Source organism: Doryrhamphus excisus, chromosome 13 (assembly GCF_030265055.1).
Source record: "Doryrhamphus excisus isolate RoL2022-K1 chromosome 13, RoL_Dexc_1.0, whole genome shotgun sequence".
Classification (NCBI taxonomy): domain Eukaryota; kingdom Metazoa; phylum Chordata; class Actinopteri; order Syngnathiformes; family Syngnathidae; genus Doryrhamphus; species Doryrhamphus excisus.
Window position 1 is genome coordinate 18641319 of NC_080478.1, and position 19076 is coordinate 18660394.

Consider the following 19076-nt stretch of genomic DNA (forward strand, 5'->3'; position numbering starts at 1 on the left):
TTTTAAATTACTGTATCCTCAAAATAGTTTTAAATGTACTTCCAAAATGAAGCACAATATAATGTATATGTAGCAGATATGTTTATAAAACCGCACAGAATACAGATTGCACACTTTGTTTAATAGGAATGGACGTGATATTTCCTATTCAATCATGTGTAACATTGTATCAGATGTGTGTGTGTGTATGTGATGCAATATTTTGACAAATCTATTTTAAGAGTGACACACACACACACATTAAATCTTCCCAAACCACACAACTAAACCGAATAAAACTTGCATCATAAAATAAAGGCTTGACAGATATTTTTTTTGCACTTTAAAAGCCTTTCAGTTAAAGCTAATTGGGTATGACGTACATTTAAAACACGGGCATGACATCGTTTAGTCAATTAATACGGCAAAAGAAAAGTCACTACATAATTTGAAATGGTTTACAGTAAATAATGTGAAAATGATAAACACAAACAAGACAAAAAAAAAATGCAACATTATGACTGCGTGGGACTTTGTCAGATGCAATACATAAGACTGTGAATTCGAGACAAAAAATCTGTCATAAACAATAACAAAAAGAAAATAACAAGTGCAACATGCACTCTGCCTGATGGTAAAGTCATTCAGTGAATAATCACTAAACAAAAAAAAAATGCCAAAATGATATCTCACACTCTCATACATACCAGAATATTTTTTTTCTCATGAATTTCCAAACATATATATACAATTTGTAGCTGCTAACAGTATTCTGTCTTCATACAACCACAACAACATGATAAAAATATCATTTCATAACAGCACAAACACAGTGACCTGAATGATTTTGGCACCCTCACATAATCAAAAACCTTACGCTGCTGATAAATATGGACGTCTGTTTTTTTCAGGCCATGTTAAGCAACAGCCTAGAACAGCTGAAAAAAAGGCGTAGTGCAAAAAAAAAAAACTCATGCATGCAATCTAACCTGCGCTTCATTCATAAACATCATCTGGCCGCTTAACACGTACATTAGAGAAACAATATAAGAACGGCTAATAACGCTCTCCGCTAGCTAGTATTCTTTAAATGATACTTTTTTTTTTTTTTTTTTAATATTTACTCATAGTAGAAAAATAGCTCATCAAGCTTATTTGACATACAATTAAGGATTTGTGTGAAGAAGATATTCAGGTTGAATAATAAAGAGTAGAAATGTAGATTACATTACACTCTCTCGTCAAGTAACTCACAGATTCTGGCTGTTCGAAAACAAAAGGCCACGGGAACTCTCCATTTCCAAATTTGCTAAGTGTCCTCTACGTATATATACAGTAGCTAACAACTTCCTGTCCGCAGATACCAATACAGAACTGTTGAGAGGTTTCCGGCCGTTCTGTTCTTTTTGAGTATTCTGAGGAAGGAAGTTCGTCTTGTGTTAAAGTTCTCCTGATTTTTGGTCGCAGCTGGTACAAACGCGCACCGGGTGGTCCCAGCCGCGGGATGGCACCGGTCGGCGTTCCGGGGAGCAGTCGTCGCAGACTCCTTGGCCGCAGGCGCGGCAGTGGTGCTTGGAGAGCTTGGCAGTGAATTCACGCCGGCAGTTGTGGCAGGAGAGGATGTCCTGGTCGGGGACCCAGTAGGCGGGACGGGCGGCGTCTTTCACCAGGCCTTGAAGGAGGACACAATATTGATACATGAATACAGATAGTGGTTTCCACACACAAACATTGCTGACTGTGACGTCAGTGTGTTTTTTCGGAAAATGTGTTTAAACCATCGGTCTCAAACACGCGGCCCGTGAGCCAAATGTGGCCCGCAGGACACTACTTTGAGGCCCCCGCCTTGATATGAAAGTTTAATGTTAGTGCGGCCCGCGCCAAGTTTGATATGGATGCTGTATGGTATCATGTACCCAGAAAAAATTATTACGTTTGATTAATGTTCATGTTAAAGGTTAAATAACTGTTAATAGTTATCCTCCCTATCCGTGTGGAAGTGGTAAGTTTTTGGCTATTTAAGTTGAAAGGAAATAACTTGAAGGCTACCGTTTAGGTCGCTATAGCTCTCTAGTTTGCGAGTTAGCATGTGTCTCAAGACCCTGCAGTTGCGCAATATGTTGTAATGTGCCCTGTGATTGGCTGGCGACCAGTCCAGGGTGTACCGCGCCTCTCGCCCGAAGACAGCTGGGATAGGCTCCAGCACCCTTGTGAGGAAAAAGCGGTAGAAAATGAATGAATGAATGATTAATGTTCATGTTAAAGGTTAAATAACTGTTAATAGTTATCCTCCCTATCCGTGTGGAAGTGGTAAGTTGTTGGCTATTTAAGTTTAAAGGAAATAACTTGAAGGCTACCGTTTAGGTCGCTAGCTCTCTAGTTTGCGAGTTAGCATGTGTCTCAAGACCCTGCAGTTGCGCAATATGTTGTAAATAAAAAAAAAGAGTATAAATGTGACTATAGTCGTGTTTTGTCATGTCTACAGGGCTCTAGTAATGCTTTGTTCATTTTAATCTGGGGCGGCACGGCGGTCGAGTGGTTAGCGCACAGACCTCCCGGCTAGGAGACCAGGGTTCAATTCCACTCTCGGCCATCATGGGTTTTCTGCGGGTACTCCGGTTTCCTCCCACATTCCAAAAACATGCTAGGTTAATTGGCGACTCCAAATTGTCCATAGGTATGAATGTGAGTGTGAATGGTTGTTTGTCTATATGTGCCCTGTGATTGGCTGGCGACCAGTCCAGGGTGTACCCCGCCTCTCGCCCAAAAGACAGCTGGGATAGGCTCCAGCATCCCCCGCGACCCTCATGAGGAAAAAGCGGTAGAAAATGAATGATTAATGTTCATGTTAAAGGTTAAATAACTGTTAATAGTTATCCTCCCTATCCGTGTGGAAGTGGTAAGTTTTTTGGCTATTTAAGTTTAAAGGAAATAACTTGTCATGTCTACAGGGCTCTAATAATGCTTTGTTCATTTTAATCTGGGGCGGCACGGCGGTCGAGTGGTTGGTGCACAGACCTCACGGCTAGGAGACCAGGGTTCAATTCCACTCTCGGCCATCATGGGTTTTCTCCGGGTACTCCGGTTTCCTCCCACATTCCAAAAACATGCTAAATCATGCTAATCATGTTAAAAGGTTAAATAACTGTTAATAGTTATCCTCCCTATCCGTGTGGAAGTGGTAAGTTTTTGGCTATTTAAGTTTAAAGGAAATAACTTGTCATGTCTACAGGGCTCTAATAATGCTTTGTTCATTTTAATCTGGGGCGGCACGGCGGTCGAGTGGTTAGCGCACAGACCTCACGGCTAGGAGACCAGGGTTCAATTCCACTCTCGGCCATCATGGGTTTTCTCCGGGTACTCCGGTTTCCTCTCACATTCCAAAAACATGCTAAATCATGCTAATCATGTTAAAAGGTTAAATAACTGTTAATAGTTATCCTCCCTATCCGTGTGGAAGTGGTAAGTTTTTGGCTATTTAAGTTTAAAGGAAATAACTTGTCATGTCTACAGGGCTCTAATAATGCTTTGTTCATTTTAATCTGGGACGGCACGGCGGTCGAGTGGTTAGCGCGCAGACCTCACGGCTAGGAGACCAGGGTTCAATTCCACTCTCGGCCATCATGGGTTTTCTCCGGCTACTCCGGTTTCCTCTCACATTCCAAAAACATGCTAAATCATGTTAAAAGGTTAAATAACTGTTAATAGTTATCCTCTCTATCCGTGTGGAAGTGGTAAGTTTTTGGCTATTTAAGTTTAAAGGAAATATACTCGGAATATAAAAGGGACCGTCCCCAAAATGTTCTCACAAAGTTGAAAGCATAAAATGATCTAAAATATCTGTTAAATGTTAAAATTCTGCTTCTAATAATTCCCGTGGATGCTATTCGGTTCCTTACAAAAATGTCGATCATTCCCGACTGTTTATTGAACGCATCCCACTCTCATGATGAGTCTCGCCTCGATCAGGCACGCTCCATCTGGTGAGGGATCGTCCGCATATCCTCTGTAGTATGTGTGACAGCTGGCTCGCTCCAAAGGGAATGGGGGAAAAAAAACACTAGGCGTTGCAAGTCTGGAATGTTCGACTCCGTTGTTAATTCTTGTCACATTTCAGTTCTTCATTCGAAACCTCGTCTTTCCAGACGTGTTGGCTTTGGAGGTGTGAACTTACAGGCTTGTTGATATAACAATCCAAGCAAGTCAGACGCTGTGAGGCACGTAGTTAGCGATAATGTAGCGCTCTCCTTGAAGTGGCCTAGGTGGGTCCATAAAACTGACATTGTAAAAATTATATTTCACAATTGCAGCCAAGTCGGTGAGATTCTCATTTTTCCATCATCATCATCTAATCACGACGTTTATGCCTTTGTTGGTGTTCCGTTGTCATGAAAACGGATATCATGAATAAATATTATTTATTATTATTAGCCATACATTTTTCTATGGAGCTAGCATGGTCGCTGTACAAACACCTGCACACTCCAATATGAGATCCGGTATAGTAGATAGTAGTAGTAGTAGATAGACTTCCTTTATTGTAATTGCACAATAACACAGCAATAAAATTAGATATTAGATAATAAAATAAGATTTTTTTTATGTATTTATTGTTTATTCTACAAAAATTGGAAATTGTTTCCTCAGAAAACACATCTGTGTGTAATAATGTATGGAGCCTATCCCAGCTGTCTTCGGGCGAGAGGTATGGTACACCCTGGACTGGTGGCCAGCCAATCACAGGGCACATATAGACAAACAACCATTCACACTCACATTCATACCTATGGACAATTTGGAGTCGCTAATTAACCTAGCATGTTTTTTTGGAATGTGGGAGGAAACCGGAGTACCCGGAGAAAACCCACGCATGCACGGGGAGAACATGCAAAATCCACACAGAGATGGTCGAATGTGGAATTGAACCCTGGTCTCCTAGCTGTGAGGTCTGCGCGCTAACCACTCGACCGCCGTGCTGTTGTCTCTGGTATTATATGGGAACCAGGCAATGATATTTCGTTGGCAATTTCACTGCTGTGTTATTGTGCAATGATAATAAAGGAAGTCAAACAACCATTCACACTCACATTCATACCTATGGACAATTTGGAGTCGCTAATTAACCTAGCATGTTTTTGGAATGTGGGAGGAAACCGGAGTACCCGGAGAAAACCCATGCATGCCGAGTGTGGCCGAGTGTGGAATTGAACCCAGGTCTCCTAGCTGTGAGGTCTGCATTCTAACCACTGCTCTAGAAAATTCATGAATTCATTCATTTTCTACCGCTTATCCTCACGAAGGTCGTGGGGGGTGCTGGAGCCTATCCCAGCTGTCTTTGGGTAAGAGGCGGGGTACACCCTGGACTGGTGGCCAGCCAATCACAGGGCACATATAGACAAACAACCATTCACACTCACATTCATACCTATGGACAATTTGGAGTCGCTAATTAACCTAGCATGTTTTTGGAATGCACAGAGGAGAACATGCAAACTCCACACATAGATGGCCGAGGGTGGAATTGAACTCAGGAACTTGGCCTGTGAGGCCTGCGCGCTAACCACTCGACCACCGTGCAGCCTCGCTCCTAGCATTCATTTTCTACAGGTTTTCCCCACGAGGGTCACGGGGGTTTCTGGAGCCTATCCCAGCTGTCTTCGTGCGAGAGGCGGGGTACACCCTGGACTGGTGGCCAGCCAATCACAGGGCACATATAGACAAACAACCATTCACACTCACATTCATACCTATGGACAATTCACTTGTTTTTAGTCAGCTGAAAAGCGCTATACAAAGAAAATGTATTATTATTATTATTATTTATTATGCACAGGGAAAACACGCAGGTGGAATTGAATTCGGGTCTCCTAGCTGTGAGGCCTGCGCGCCAACCAGTACAAATGACATTTAAATTATGTACAACAAGAGTAACTTTAAAACGAGGGCCCTTAAAAGGAAATGATCTGAGCAATTGGACATCTGCTGCATCTCACCATGGCAATAAACGGCAGAGATGAATATTAAACAGACGCCATTGAGCCACCATCAAATATTTTATGTTTTCACCAAGGTTTGTAATGATATTATATTTATATGAAATTTGACATTTTAAGGGTATATTTCCTGAATGAACACCGGTGTCCAAGTGTAAAAATGATACGCCTCAGCCACCAGAGGGCAATGCATTCATAGGCCAATGTTTACCAAGTCACTTACTCCTGTTACACAACAATCCTCTTTAGTTTTTGCTTGGGGGGAAACACTCACCCAGCGGGATGTCAATAGCGGTCACTACAACCCCTATGGTGTTGGTCACCGCCTCTCCGACCTTTCTGGCAAGAGTTCCACCTTCCTCCTCTTCCTCGTCATGCTCTGCATTAAGAGTTTTTTTTTTAATTTCATGACAACTGTAAGTCTTAATAAAAACAACAACAACAATGGAGACATGTGACGTATATGTCAGTGTTTTTCAACCTTTTTTTGAGCCACGGCACGTTTTTTTTTTACATTGGAAAAAATCTTGTAGCACACCACTAACTAAAAATGTTACAAAATGTCACCACGACCTCACACGTGCATCAGTAAGTCTATCGGAGGAACAAGGTAGGTGTTGCCACACGGACCAATATTACATTGCTATGCTAGTCTTTACACCACAGACACTCCACAGTAGCCACGGTTTTTACATGACCACTTTTTCTCTTTCCGAATCACCTTTCGGGAAACAATGGTATCCATAGAAAGGAATATTCCAATCTCTTGTCTACATGCGTTCGTGAAAATCAACCAGAATAGTCAATAGGGCATGCCCAGTAAAACGCAAACATCAACATCACGTGATACCGACTTCCAAAAGTTATTCTTTCACTTGTTGGAATAACTGCGTATTGCCGGTTTTTCGTCTGTCCAGTCTTGAAATTTAATTTGAATCAAAAATAAACTTTGCTTAGTCCAGTGCCGATTGCTGGCCTCCATTTTTAAAACTGAAGAACGTCTGGATCTGCGTGTTATGCCACATTTGGCCCGCAGGACGCTAGTTTGAGGCCCCTGCCTTGATATGAAAGTTTAATATTAGTGCGGCCCGCGCAAGTTTGATATGGATGCTGTATGGTATCATGTACCCAGACAAAAATTATTACGTTTGATTAATGTTCATGTTAAAGGTTAAATAACTGTTAATAGCTATCCTCCCTATCCGTGTGGAAGTGGTACGTTTTTGGCTATTTAAGTTTAAAGGAAATAACTTGAAGGAAACTTTGCTTAGTCCAGTGCCGATTGCTGGCCTCCATTTTTAAAACTGAAGAACGTCTGGATCTGCGTGTTATGCCACATTTGGCCCGCAGGACGCTAGTTTGAGGCCCCCGCCTTGATATGAAAGTTTAATGTTAGTGCGGCCCTGCGCAAGTTTGATATGGATGCTGTATGGTATCATGTACCCAGAAAAAAATATTACGTTTGATTAATGTTCATGTTAAAGGTTAAATAACTGTTAATAGCTATCCTCCCTGTCCGTGTGGAAGTGGTAAGTTTTTGGCTATTTAAGTTTAAAGGAAATAACTTGAAAGAAACTTTGCTTAGTCCAGTGCCGATTGCTGGCCTCCATTTTTAAAAGTTTAAAAGAACGTCTGGATCTGCGTGTTACGTCATATCTGAGCATGCTCTGAAAGAACGCACCCGGGATAAATTTAAACAGAAAAAAAATGGTTGAAAATCACTGGTATATATGATGTATATACCTGCATGTGAAGCTCTCTGCTCAAAGCACACATCGCACACTCTGACAGGGGCAAGACCCCAACCTCGTTCGGGGACCGGGGCGGCTTTGGAAGAGCAGCCATCACAGAAGCCCTCCCCGCAGGCACGGCAGTGATGCTTGGTATCATTCTCCTGGAAGACCGCTTGACACTTATGGCACATCTTATATCAGAAAAAAAAAAAAAAAAAAAAAAACACAGCAAGAACAACATGTTACTGACCAACATCGATTAGGAAAAGAGGACATAATGTCCACATGCTATCTTGTGTGCAGCACATAAAGATTGTGTAACAGGCAAGGAGCACCGCAACATTGTAAACATCCCCCAGGACACGAAGAAGTGTTGACTAAGGTTGTTGGTGTCGTGTGGCAAGAAGGGGGGGGGGTGGGGGCCGTTACGTGTCACTCACCAAGATAAGAGAGTTGGGCTTCCAGTAGGCTGGCGCGATTTGATCCGTCAGCCAGGAGGTGACGGCCTTGGCAGGCTTGACGCTGAGCTCTGACACGGACTGGGCCACCATGTTGACTCCATCCAAAAGACGCTGCGCTGCATTGCTGTTGTCCTTTAAAAAGCCTTCAGACTGCACAACACAGATATTTTTTTTTTTATTACTACAAAACGATGCAAGCTAATGCTAACGTAATTCCTCAAATAGTGTCATTTAAGTAAGGTGTCCATTTTAGGGGAGTCGTTTATTTGGAAAAATGCTTGACCGTCTGTTTATTGGTCAGACATTAGCACTTTTTAATGCACAGTAATTAGACATAGAAGTAATGCTTAGTTTTCTGCATGTCATGTATGATTTTTTTCACAATATTTATTGAGGTCATGGGAATATCCCATGTTAAGTCTGCAGAGCTGCAGTAGAGCCACTAACTAAATCAAAGTGTAATCAAGCACCGAATCAAGCTGTACCGCCTAACTACCTGTATTTTTATATTAAATAACTGTTAATAGTTATCCTCCCTATCCGTGTGGAAGTGGTAAGTTTTTGGCTATTTAAGTTGAAAGGAGGGGCGGCACGGCGGTCTCGTGGTTAGCGCGCAGACCTCACAGCTAGGAGACCAGGGTTCAATCCCCGCCCTCGGCCATCTCTGTGTGGAGTTTGCATGTTCTCCCCGTGCATGCGTGGGTTTTCTCCGGGTACTCCGGTTTCCTCCCACATTCCAAAAACATGCTAGGTTAATTGGCGACTCCAAATTGTCCGTAGGTATGAATGTGAGTGTGAATGGTTGTTTGTCTATATGTGCCCTGTGATTGGCTGGCGACCAGTCCAGGGTGTACGCCGCCTCTCGCCCGAAGACAGCTGGGATAGGCTCCAGCACCCCCCGCGACCCTCGTGAGGAAAAGCGGTAGAAAATGAATGAATGAATGAATAACTGTTAATAGTTATCCTCCCTATCCGTGTGGAAGTGGTAAGTTTTTGGCTATTTAAGTTGAAAGGAGGGGCGGCACGGCGGTCTCGTGGTTAGCGCGCAGACCTCACAGCTAGGAGACCAGGGTTCAATCCCCACCCTCGGCCATCTCTGTGTGGAGTTTGCATGTTCTCCCCGTGCATGCGTGGGTTTTCTCCGGGTACTCCGGTTTCCTCCCACATTCCAAAAACATGCTAGGTTAATTGGCGACTCCAAATTGTCCGTAGGTATGAATGTGAGTGTGAATGGTTGTTTGTCTATATGTGCCCTGTGATTGGCTGGCGACCAGTCCAGGGTGTACCCCGCCTCTCGCCCGAAGACAGCTGGGATAGGCTCCAGCACCCCCCGCGACCCTCGTGAGGAAAAGCGGTAGAAAATGAATGAATGAATGAAGTTGAAAGGAAATAACTTGAAGGCTACCGTTTAGGTCGCTAGCTCTCTAGTTTGCGAGTTAGCATGTGTCTCAAGACCCTGCAGTTGCGCAATATGTTGTAAATAAAAAGAGTATAAATGTGACTATAGTCGTGTTTTGTCATGTCTACAGGGCTCTAATAATGCTTTGTTAGCAAACAAAAAAGGGCCTATTTGCAGCATATTTTTTATTTCAGAGGACCATCCACCTACCAGTTGACTGTCTATTGGAGCAAAGGATACTATCAGACTGTAACATCACTTCTTACCCCAGGCCAAACATGCTGGATCTCAGTTCGGACTACTGTATCCACTGGGTCCTGGTTCCCGTACCAATACTGACGGCTCCGATAGATCACTCCACAGTTGGGACATTCGATAACATACCTGAAAATACACACAAAAATATACGTGTAAAAAAAAACAAAAAAAAAAACATGAAGTGGTTAATAGCGGTGTAATAAGTCACAGTTTTTGGTAGAATAAGATAACTTTTGTGTGGATTGTTGAAATTATTTTTCAAATGAAACATGAAAACTGCAAACCGCTGGCGGATAATGTGAAATTGTGCCGTTTTTTTAATTTGCACGGTGGACGAGTGGTTAGCGCGCAGACCTCACAGCAGGGAGACCCGAGTTCAATCCCACCCTCGGCCATCTCTGTGTGGAGTTTGAATGTTCTCCCCGTGCATGCGTGGGTTTTCTCCGGGTACTCCGGTTTCCTAGTAGTACCCTAGTAGTAACTAGTTTGAGGCCCCGATGCTAACAATGCTAACTTGCTAATTGGGTAAAATTATGACGTTTCATTCATGTTCATTTTAAAGGTTAAATAACTGTTAATACTGTTGATTAGGGGCTGCACGGAGGTCGAGTGGTTAGCGCGCAGACCTCTCCGGGTACTCCGGTTTCCTCCCACATTCCAAAAACATGCTAGGTTAATTAGCGACTCCAAATTGTTGCTCTACAACTTAATACAAAGGGCCGAAAATGAGCATAATCGCTCCTCTTTAATGTCTAAATCAGTGGTCTCAAACTCACGACCCGCAGGACGCTAGTTTGAGGCCCCGATGCTAACAATGCTAACTTGCTAATAGGGTAAAATTATGAAGTTTCGTTCATGTTCATTTTTAAGGTTAAATAACTGTTAATATTGTTGATTAGGGGCTGCACGGTGTTCGAGTGGTTAGCGGCCAGACCTCTCCGGGTACTCCGGTTTCCTCCCACATTCCAAAAACATGCTAGGTTAATTGCCGACTCCAAATTGTTGCTCTACAACTTAATACAAAGGGGCCGAAAATTAGCATAATCGGTCCCCTTTAATGTCTAAATCAGTGGTCTCAAACTCACGGCCCGCGGGACGCTAGTTTGAGGCCCCGATGCTAACAATGCTAACTTGCTAATTGGGTAAAATTATGAAGTTTCATTCATGTTCATTTTAAAGGTTAAATAACTGTTAATACTGTTGATTAGGGGCTGCACGGTGGGCGAGTGGTTAGCGCGCAGACCTCTCCGGGTACTCCGGTTTCCTCCCACATTCCAAAAACATGCATGCTAGGTTAATTAGCGACTCCAAATTGTTGCTCTACAACTTAATACAAAGGGCCGAAAATGAGCATAATTGGTCCCCTTTAATGTCTAAATCAGTGGTCTCAAACTCGCGGCCCGCGGGACGCTAGTTGGAGGCCCCGATGCTAACAATGCTAACTTGCTAATTTGGTAAAATTATGAAGTTGCCTTCATGTTCATTTTAAAGGTTAAGTAACTGTTTATATAGTTGATTAGGGGCTGCACAGCTGTCGAGTGGTTAGCGCGCAGGCCTCACAGCTAGGAAACCGAAGTTCAATACCACCTCGGAGTTTGCATGTTCTCCCCGTGCATGAGTGAGGCAGGAAATACAAGGCAACATAGCTGGAATAGGTGCATATTCTGGAAGACATAGAAAGCTTTCTGTGCGGGTTTCATTCATGTTCATTTTAAAGGTTAAATAACTGTTAATACTGTTGATTAGGGGCTGCACGGTGGTCGAGTGGTTAGCGCGCAGATCTCTCCGGGTACTCCGGTTTCCTCCCACATTCCAAAAACATGCTAGGTTAATTAGCGAATCCAAATTGTCCATAGGTATGAATGTGAGTGTGAATGGTTGTTTGTCTATATGTGCCCTGTGATTGGCTGGCCACCAGTCCAGGGTGTAGGAAGACAGCTGGGATAGGCTCCAGCACCCCCGCGACCCTTGTGAGGATAAGCGGTTAAAAATGAATGAATGAATGAATGTTTTTATTTTGGTAAGAGAAATATAATAGGCAAAGGCAATTTTTGTGTTACGTCACCATGTCAGTTATTGACCCTGGGCCGCATTGTGGACACCCAAGCACCCAATACAGTACTTGTTCGACTACTGGTTACAAGTGTCATCTGTGAGCTAAAAGGTCAAGGTGCTCTTATTGTGTGTTTATGGGGAAATATGCTTTAAGGTCACTTAAGATGATGTCAAATGAAGCAGTGTGAAGTTACTATAAGCTATGACCCAAGATTGTTTTTCGGTTCGACCCTCTCGGTACTCACCCAGACCAGGCGTATTTGGCAAGGCCCATCCAAGGAGAGTCAGAGGAGGCTGAGGTCTTTGGGATGACAATCACTTCTTTTCCACCTTCATAACAAGCCTGATATGACACAATAAGACATTTTGGAGTCATCTTTGACATGATTGATATGAAGGTTTAATGTTAGTGCGACCCACGCAAGTTTGATATGGATGCTGTATGGCAGGGGTCTCAAACATGCGGCCCGCGGGCCAAATGTGGCCCGCAGGACACTAGTTTGAGGCCCTCCCCCTTGATATGAAAGTTTAATGTTAGTGCTGCCCGCGCAAGATTGATATGAATGCTGTATGGCAGGGGTCTCAAACATGCGGCCCGCGGGCCAAATGTGGCCCGCAGGACACTAATTTGAGGCCATAGCCTTGATATGAAAGTTTAATGTTAGTGCGGCCCGCGCAAGTTTGATATGGATGCTGTATGGCAGGGGTCTCAAACATGCGGCCCGCGGACCAAATGTGGCCCGCAGGACACTAGTTTGAGGCCCCCCGCCTCGATATGAAAGTTTAATGTTAGTGCGGCCCGCGCAAGTTTGATACGGATGCTGTATGGTATCATGTACCCAGAAAAAATTATTACGTTTGATTAATGTTCATGTTAAAGGTTAAATAACTGTTAATAGTTATCCTCCCTATCCGTGTGGAAGTGGTAAGTTTTTGGCTATTTAAGTTTAAAGGAAATAACTTGAAGGCTACCGTTTAGGGTCGCTATAGCTCTCTAGTTTGCGAGTTAGCATGTGTCTCAAGACCCTGCAGTTGCGCAATATGTTGTAAATAAAAAGAGTATAAATGTGACTATAGTCGTGTTTTGTCATGTCTACAGGGCTCTAATAATGCTTTGTTCATTTTAATGTGAATAAAAATAATTTGTCTACCCACCAACTATATGTGGTTTCTTAAGTTTTTATTATTTGGTGTTTTATTATTATTATTATATTTATTTATTTATTACTGATTGATTGATTTTCTTTATTCTTGATTTGTTTATTTATTTTTCATCTTATTTTGTGTAGAAAAATAAAAAGTAAGATATTTGAGAACAGTGGAATGTTTTATCAGAGCTTTTATTGTAGAAAATTGGAACCAAAGCAAAGTTTTTAAAATTTTTTTGTTTTTAATAAATGCATTTTTTTTGGGGAAAACCTGATGCGGCCCAGTCTCACCCAGACCTGAGCTCCAGTGGCCCCCAAGTAATTTGAGTTTGAGACCCCTGCTATAAAGAATCATTCACAAAATTCCCACAAACATTCCAAAGTGTCATTTTTAGCTACTTAGGGCAGAAAAACTCCATATTTTATATTCTCCATATTGAAAAAATAAGGCGTAGAAGTGAGGTCGACAAGCCACTGTGCTTACCTTGCAGGTATAAATGCGGTTATCATACTGAGCGGAATAGCGACAACGATGCTTAGCCTCATGGCAGACTCCTTCTCCGAGGTGATTCATACTGTTCTTGCAACCAGATCTACGATTGTAACAGCACAGGTCAGAATCTTAAACAAGTCCTCACAATAGGAGTCTGTAAGAGTGGGCGGCGATGGAATTTAGGAAAAACACTGACCCGCAACTGAGGCACAATCCGGAGCAAGTGAAGTACTCATCGGGGAAGAAGCAACTGTGAGCTACTAACTCGTCTCCGATTTCCCCACTAAAACGCTCACTTAATGCCTATAAAGAAAAAAAACATCATAATACAGTATAAAACTACTAAAAGGTGTTGATTTAATACATGTGGCTGAGTCCTTCCTACCAGCAGGGCTTTAAAGATAACCACAGGGGTGCGTGGAGAACGTGTGGCGTTGTTGTCCAGGAGCTGTTCCAGTTTATTCTGCAGGCCGCAGAAGTCAGTGGGCGGGGTTAGAGTCTGCGTGCCCCAGTACTGTACAGAACTGAAGGCCTCTGGGAAGCGGGAGACCTTTTTGAAACGCTCCAATAGCAGCCTGTCCACTGATTCGTGCGACTTATCTGAAACAAAAACACAGTGGAATGGTTTTTGAGAGTTCAGTAATTATATTTTGGTTAAATGATGTTCAGACACAAATTTTGCATAGTTTTATTTATTTTTATTTTTTTATTTTTTTATTTTTTTATTTTTTTATTTTTTTATTTTTTTATTTTTTTATTTTTTTATTTTTTTATTTTTTTATTTTTTTATTTTTTTGCATTTTGCATAGTTTTAAGGTTATATTATTATCATAGTCTTATGATAGACATTTCCTTTTTCCTAGAAGCATAGAAGGGTAGGTCAAGGGTCAAGCAAGGCTTTTTCCACTGTTCACACTTTCACTAGAATCTACCAGCAAGTAATGCATAAATACTAATGAGACAAATATATGTCGGAGAATGTTATGTGCAAATTTTTCAGCCTTTCTATCATTTTTTTTATTTTTTTTTATAACTAAAACTATATTTTTCATGATGCTTCGAGTACAGCTTCAGGAAGTAGCTTTAAAGCAGGGGTCTCAAACATGCGGCCCGCGGGCCAAATGTGGCCCGCAGGACACTAATTTGAGGCCCCCGCCTTAAATATGAAAGTTTAATGTTAGTTGCGACCCGTGCAAGTTTGATATGGATGCTGTATGGTATCATGTACCCAGAAAAAAATTATTACGTTTCATTAATGTTCATGTTAAAGGTTAAATAACTGTTAATAGTTATCCTCCCTATCCGCGTGGAGTGGTAAGTTTTTGGCGATTTAAGTTGAAAGGAAATAACTTGAAGGCTACCGTTTAGGTCGCTATAGCTCTCTAGTTTGCGAGTTAGCATGTGTCTCAAGACCCTGCAGTTGCACAATATGTTGTAAATAAAAAAACTTGACGATAGTTGTGTTTTGTCATGTCTGCAGGGCTCTAATAATGCTTTGTTCATTTTAATCTGAAAAAAAAAATAATTTGTCTACCCACCAACTATATGTGGTTTCTTAAGTTTTTATTATTTGCCGTTTTATTATTATTATTATATTTATTTATTAGTGATTGATTTTCTTTATTCTTGATTTGTTTATTTATTTTTCACCTTATTTTGTGCAGAAAAATAGTAGTAGTATTGTAGAAAATCGGAACCAAAGCACTGAAAAAGTTTGTATATTTTTCTGTTTTTGATAAATGCATTTTTTTGTTTAAAAAACGCATTTTTATTATTTTTTTTGTTATTATTTTTTTGTTTGTTTTTTTCTTTTTAAGCCCTACCTTGAGGTTTTTAGACATGCTTTGGGTTGTTTGTTTGCATTGTATTTTATTGTAATGGTTGATATAATGTTTTTAAATGAGTATTTTAAATCACCTTTCTTTGTTTTATCATCAACAACCAAATTGTTGCAAACTCCATTTTTGAAGCAATGATGTCTTGCTATACATTATTACTATTTTTTTGTAAAGTGATAATTAATAACAATAATAATGATAATTTTTACCACTATATTTATGTATGATTAGCCTAGGTACCGCTACCAATTTAAAGTTGCAAGGGTATTAAGTATTATAAGTTATGTATAGGTTTCATACTTGCATGTCACAGCACATAACTGTGATGCGTTCAAGCGTCGAACAAAGTGCAATAATCGTAACGATAATGATGGAAACACACTTTGACCAGTAACTGTTGATGAGATAAAAGAAGCTAGCTAGATATGCTACAATAATTCATACCTGTACCAAGCAGCTTAGTGTGGACAGTTTCATGGAAGATGACCACAGCGGGGCCCAAAGTAGACAGAGGAACATCCAGACCGCAGCGGGCCGTGGTGGCCTTCAGTTCCTTGGTGAAATGCTTCAAGTAAGCCTCCGAGGCGTCCCCGAGAAATTTAAAGAGGTCATCATGGAGGCGGTCCGCGTGGGTGCGGTAGATGATGAGGTCTGAGATGGCGAGCACCTTGAGCAAGAGACGCGTCCTCTGGCCTTGTTTGGAACTGTTCCCCAAAAGCCCCTCAGTATCGATAACCACCACATTATGGAACGGGTCGAAAGCGGCCCACACGCCGACTGTGCAGGACTCTTGTGTCGGAGACGTCTTGAACACTTCCCTGCCCATGAAGAAGGTGTGGTTGAGAGTGTGAGATTTTCCTTCTCCGGTGTTCCCGAAAATGGACACGACCTTCAAGAGCTGGCTCGGCAAGCAGGTTAGCTTCTTCACAAATGCGGTTTCGTCTTTTATCTGAGGCAGAAAATGAAAACCGTGTTAAGTGAGACTTTATTTAAGTCAGTGAAGTCTTGCTTCTGTAGAGGTTACCTGCATTTCCTCATTTTCGTCAACCAGAAGGAAACTGCACACATTTTCCAACAGTTTTGCTCTGCGTGACTTAGCTTCATCGAGTTTTTGCACGGCAGGCTGAGCGGACGCTTGCACAATCCCGACTTCGGATTGTTTTGTCGAGAGAAGATACGGCGTGAGATGGTGTTTCTTCTTATTTCCGCCGCCGTGTGTGCGTTTTTGACACTCTTGACACAAGTTGACTTTGCAGTTCTGGCAGCGTACCATGGACCTGTTACGCTTGCCGTTGTCGCCCGCTTTGCAGTTGTCACAGTAAGGGACGTGACCCGGGTTTTTTATCTGGAGTCGCTCGTGGTTCTTGAGTCGCTCCTGACTGTGAAGTTCCAGGTCACAGCGAACACACTGCAATGTCTTACAGTCTTCGCATTCAAAGGCGGCTTCTTCGGAGCCACCGCAGGCGTAACTCTCTTGACATGTCAGACTTGTGTTGACTCCCTTTTCTGAAGATGAGCCATGCCCGCTCATCGTTTCTGTCAACTTAAAATATGGAGCTTATTGGAAAATGCTTTGACTATATAGCACCAGCAATTTCCAACTAAGCTTCCAATGCCAAAAACCTGTGATAATACTAACTAAACTTAATTTAAATTAGCTGCATTGTGACTTGGTTGCTGGTTTTATGTGTAAACAAGAAAGAAATGACTTCAGTGTAACAACAAAGAATACACCTCTGTGCCTAACTATTAACTTGTACCGAAAATTCAGCAATTAAAAAAAGACATTACGCTCAAAAATAACATTAAAAAAATATCTATATGTAGCCACAAGCGACACGACACGACTAGCTATTTCTGAATGATGAATGTGCAAATAATGCTAACAACAAGCTAGCTAGAAAACTGGCCCTTAATAATAATAATAATAATAATAATAATAGCTCGCCGGCTAGCTAGCACGACAGATAATATTTAGCATTCAAACAAAGAATGCTTGCTTTAAAAGCTAGCGGCTATCTCTTATTTGCTAAATAATAATTATTGAACAAACAGCTCTCAAGCACACAAATGAGCAGCCAGCAACATACACTAAAAAAAAAAAAAAAACATCAACAAAGCTACAGTCAGCCAATGTCAGAAAATAGCTTAGATAGTCGCGGACGCTTGAATCCGGGAGGGGAATCCTTGCTTTAAAAGTCTTTAAAATCGTACCTTGTTGGTTTAAATCCGTCCTAGCAGTGTCATTGTTTTCGTTCTTGAGTCCCCTCCCTAACAGATATCACTAGCTACGTTTTGTTGCCAGGTCAGATCAGCTGATCAGATTATTTTCACTCACAGGGGCAGCGGAAGCTGGGTGCTGTGATGCATCATGGGAAATGTAGTTCAACTACGGAAAATGCTCTATAGGGCGTTTCTAACTAAATACTGTACAATTTATTTATCGGTCTCGTTTCATTTTTTAAACTGACTCTGTTTACTGTTTATTATATCCTTATCTGGTCCTCAATTTCTGTATATATATGTAAAAATGTCAAAAATAATAATTAAATAAAAATAATACAAAAATACTACAGGTTATACAATACTTGACAATAGACTCTGTTTCCTGTTTATAATATCCTTATCTGGTACTCCATTTCTGTAGGTGGAATTATTTTGTGTTTATAAATGAAAATGTCAAAAATAATAATTCAATAAAAATAATAAAAAAATACTGCAGTTTATACAATACTTGACAATAGACTCTGTTTACTGTTTATGATATCCTTATCTGGTCCTTCATTTCTGTAGGTGGAATTATTTTATATTGATATGTAAAAATGTCAAAAATAATAATTAAATAAAAATAATAATAATAATCAAAGATAATAAATTGTAATTAACGTATTTTATTAGCGCTAAGTTAAGTAATTAAGTTAGTAAGTTATTAAAAAACACATTTTTGCAATATTTCACTGGATAGAGAAACTATAGAATATAGAAATAATAACAAATAAATAATCATAATAATAATATAGAACATTATATAACATTATATAATAATAATATAGAACATTGAACTACTAATATGATAATGAATGGTCACATAATGGGAGTCATGACCAAAAATAACGCTGTTAAAGCCCTTTGATGAGCTCTAAATGTATCATTAATTCCTGTGAAGATTTCAAAGTCTAACTATTCTTAGCAATCGTCAAAGCTTCAAAACGGATGATACCACTGCTTTTTGTTCTGGAGGGAGTACAGACAAAATCATTAGAAAAGTTCAGAGAAGAAACGGTCACACTAAAAAGATGGTTTGATGATAATAGATTGTCCTTGAACTTAAATAAAACTAAAATCATGCTGTTTGCTCACAGCAGAAAGGACACGCACCAGCAAATACAAAAAAGGCCAGTAAGGATAATTCATAATGGCGCCTACAGAGAACATACTAACTCATTATTTCTAAAATCACAAATACTTCAACTTGCTGATATAGTTAATCTTCAAACAGCTAAAATAATGCATAAGGCTAAAAATAACCAATTAGCTAAAAATGTCATCCAATACTTCTCTACAAGAGAGGAGAAATATGATCTCAGGGAAGAACTACATTATAAACACTTCTATGCTAGGACTACGTTATGCTATCCATAGCATTTCAGTATGTGGAATCAAACTATGGAATGGATTGAGTAAGGACCTTAAACAATGCACAACGATGAGCCAATTCA

General features: G+C 40.9%; 1 protein-coding gene across 2 annotated transcripts; it reads right to left on the reverse strand.

The window, feature by feature from the left end:
• Nucleotides 1–34: 34 nt before the first annotated feature.
• LOC131140530 (zinc finger FYVE domain-containing protein 1-like) lies at nucleotides 35–17682 on the reverse strand. 2 transcript variants are annotated; one of them, XM_058091038.1, is made up of 12 exons: nucleotides 17572–17680; nucleotides 16382–16900; nucleotides 15802–16306; nucleotides 13905–14119; nucleotides 13716–13822; nucleotides 13511–13619; nucleotides 12124–12221; nucleotides 9832–9949; nucleotides 8146–8316; nucleotides 7716–7896; nucleotides 6247–6351; nucleotides 35–1651 (listed from the first exon to the last, which is right to left on the reverse strand). In XM_058091038.1, the coding sequence occupies exons 2-12, from the start codon at nucleotides 16886–16888 to the stop codon at nucleotides 1419–1421; spliced, it is 2349 nt and encodes a 782-aa protein (XP_057947021.1). In that variant the 5' UTR covers nucleotides 16889–16900; nucleotides 17572–17680; the 3' UTR covers nucleotides 35–1418. The 2 variants fall into 2 exon arrangements, with proteins under 2 accessions (XP_057947021.1, XP_057947020.1); XM_058091037.1 differs by having other exon boundaries at nucleotides 36–1651; nucleotides 16382–17682.
• Nucleotides 17683–19076: the final 1394 nt, after the last annotated feature.

Coding starts and splice junctions, on each gene's coding strand:
- LOC131140530 (XM_058091038.1), bottom strand. CDS start 16,888: ATGAGCGGGCATGGCTCATCTTCAGAAAAGGGAGTCAACACAAGTCTG. Junction 7,897..8,145: donor AGCCCAACTCTCTTATCTTG/GTGAGTGACACG, acceptor TTCTGATATAAG/ATGTGCCATAAGTGTCAAGC. Junction 6,352..7,715: donor GCAGAGAGCTTCACATGCAG/GTATATACATCA, acceptor CTCTTAATGCAG/AGCATGACGAGGAAGAGGAG.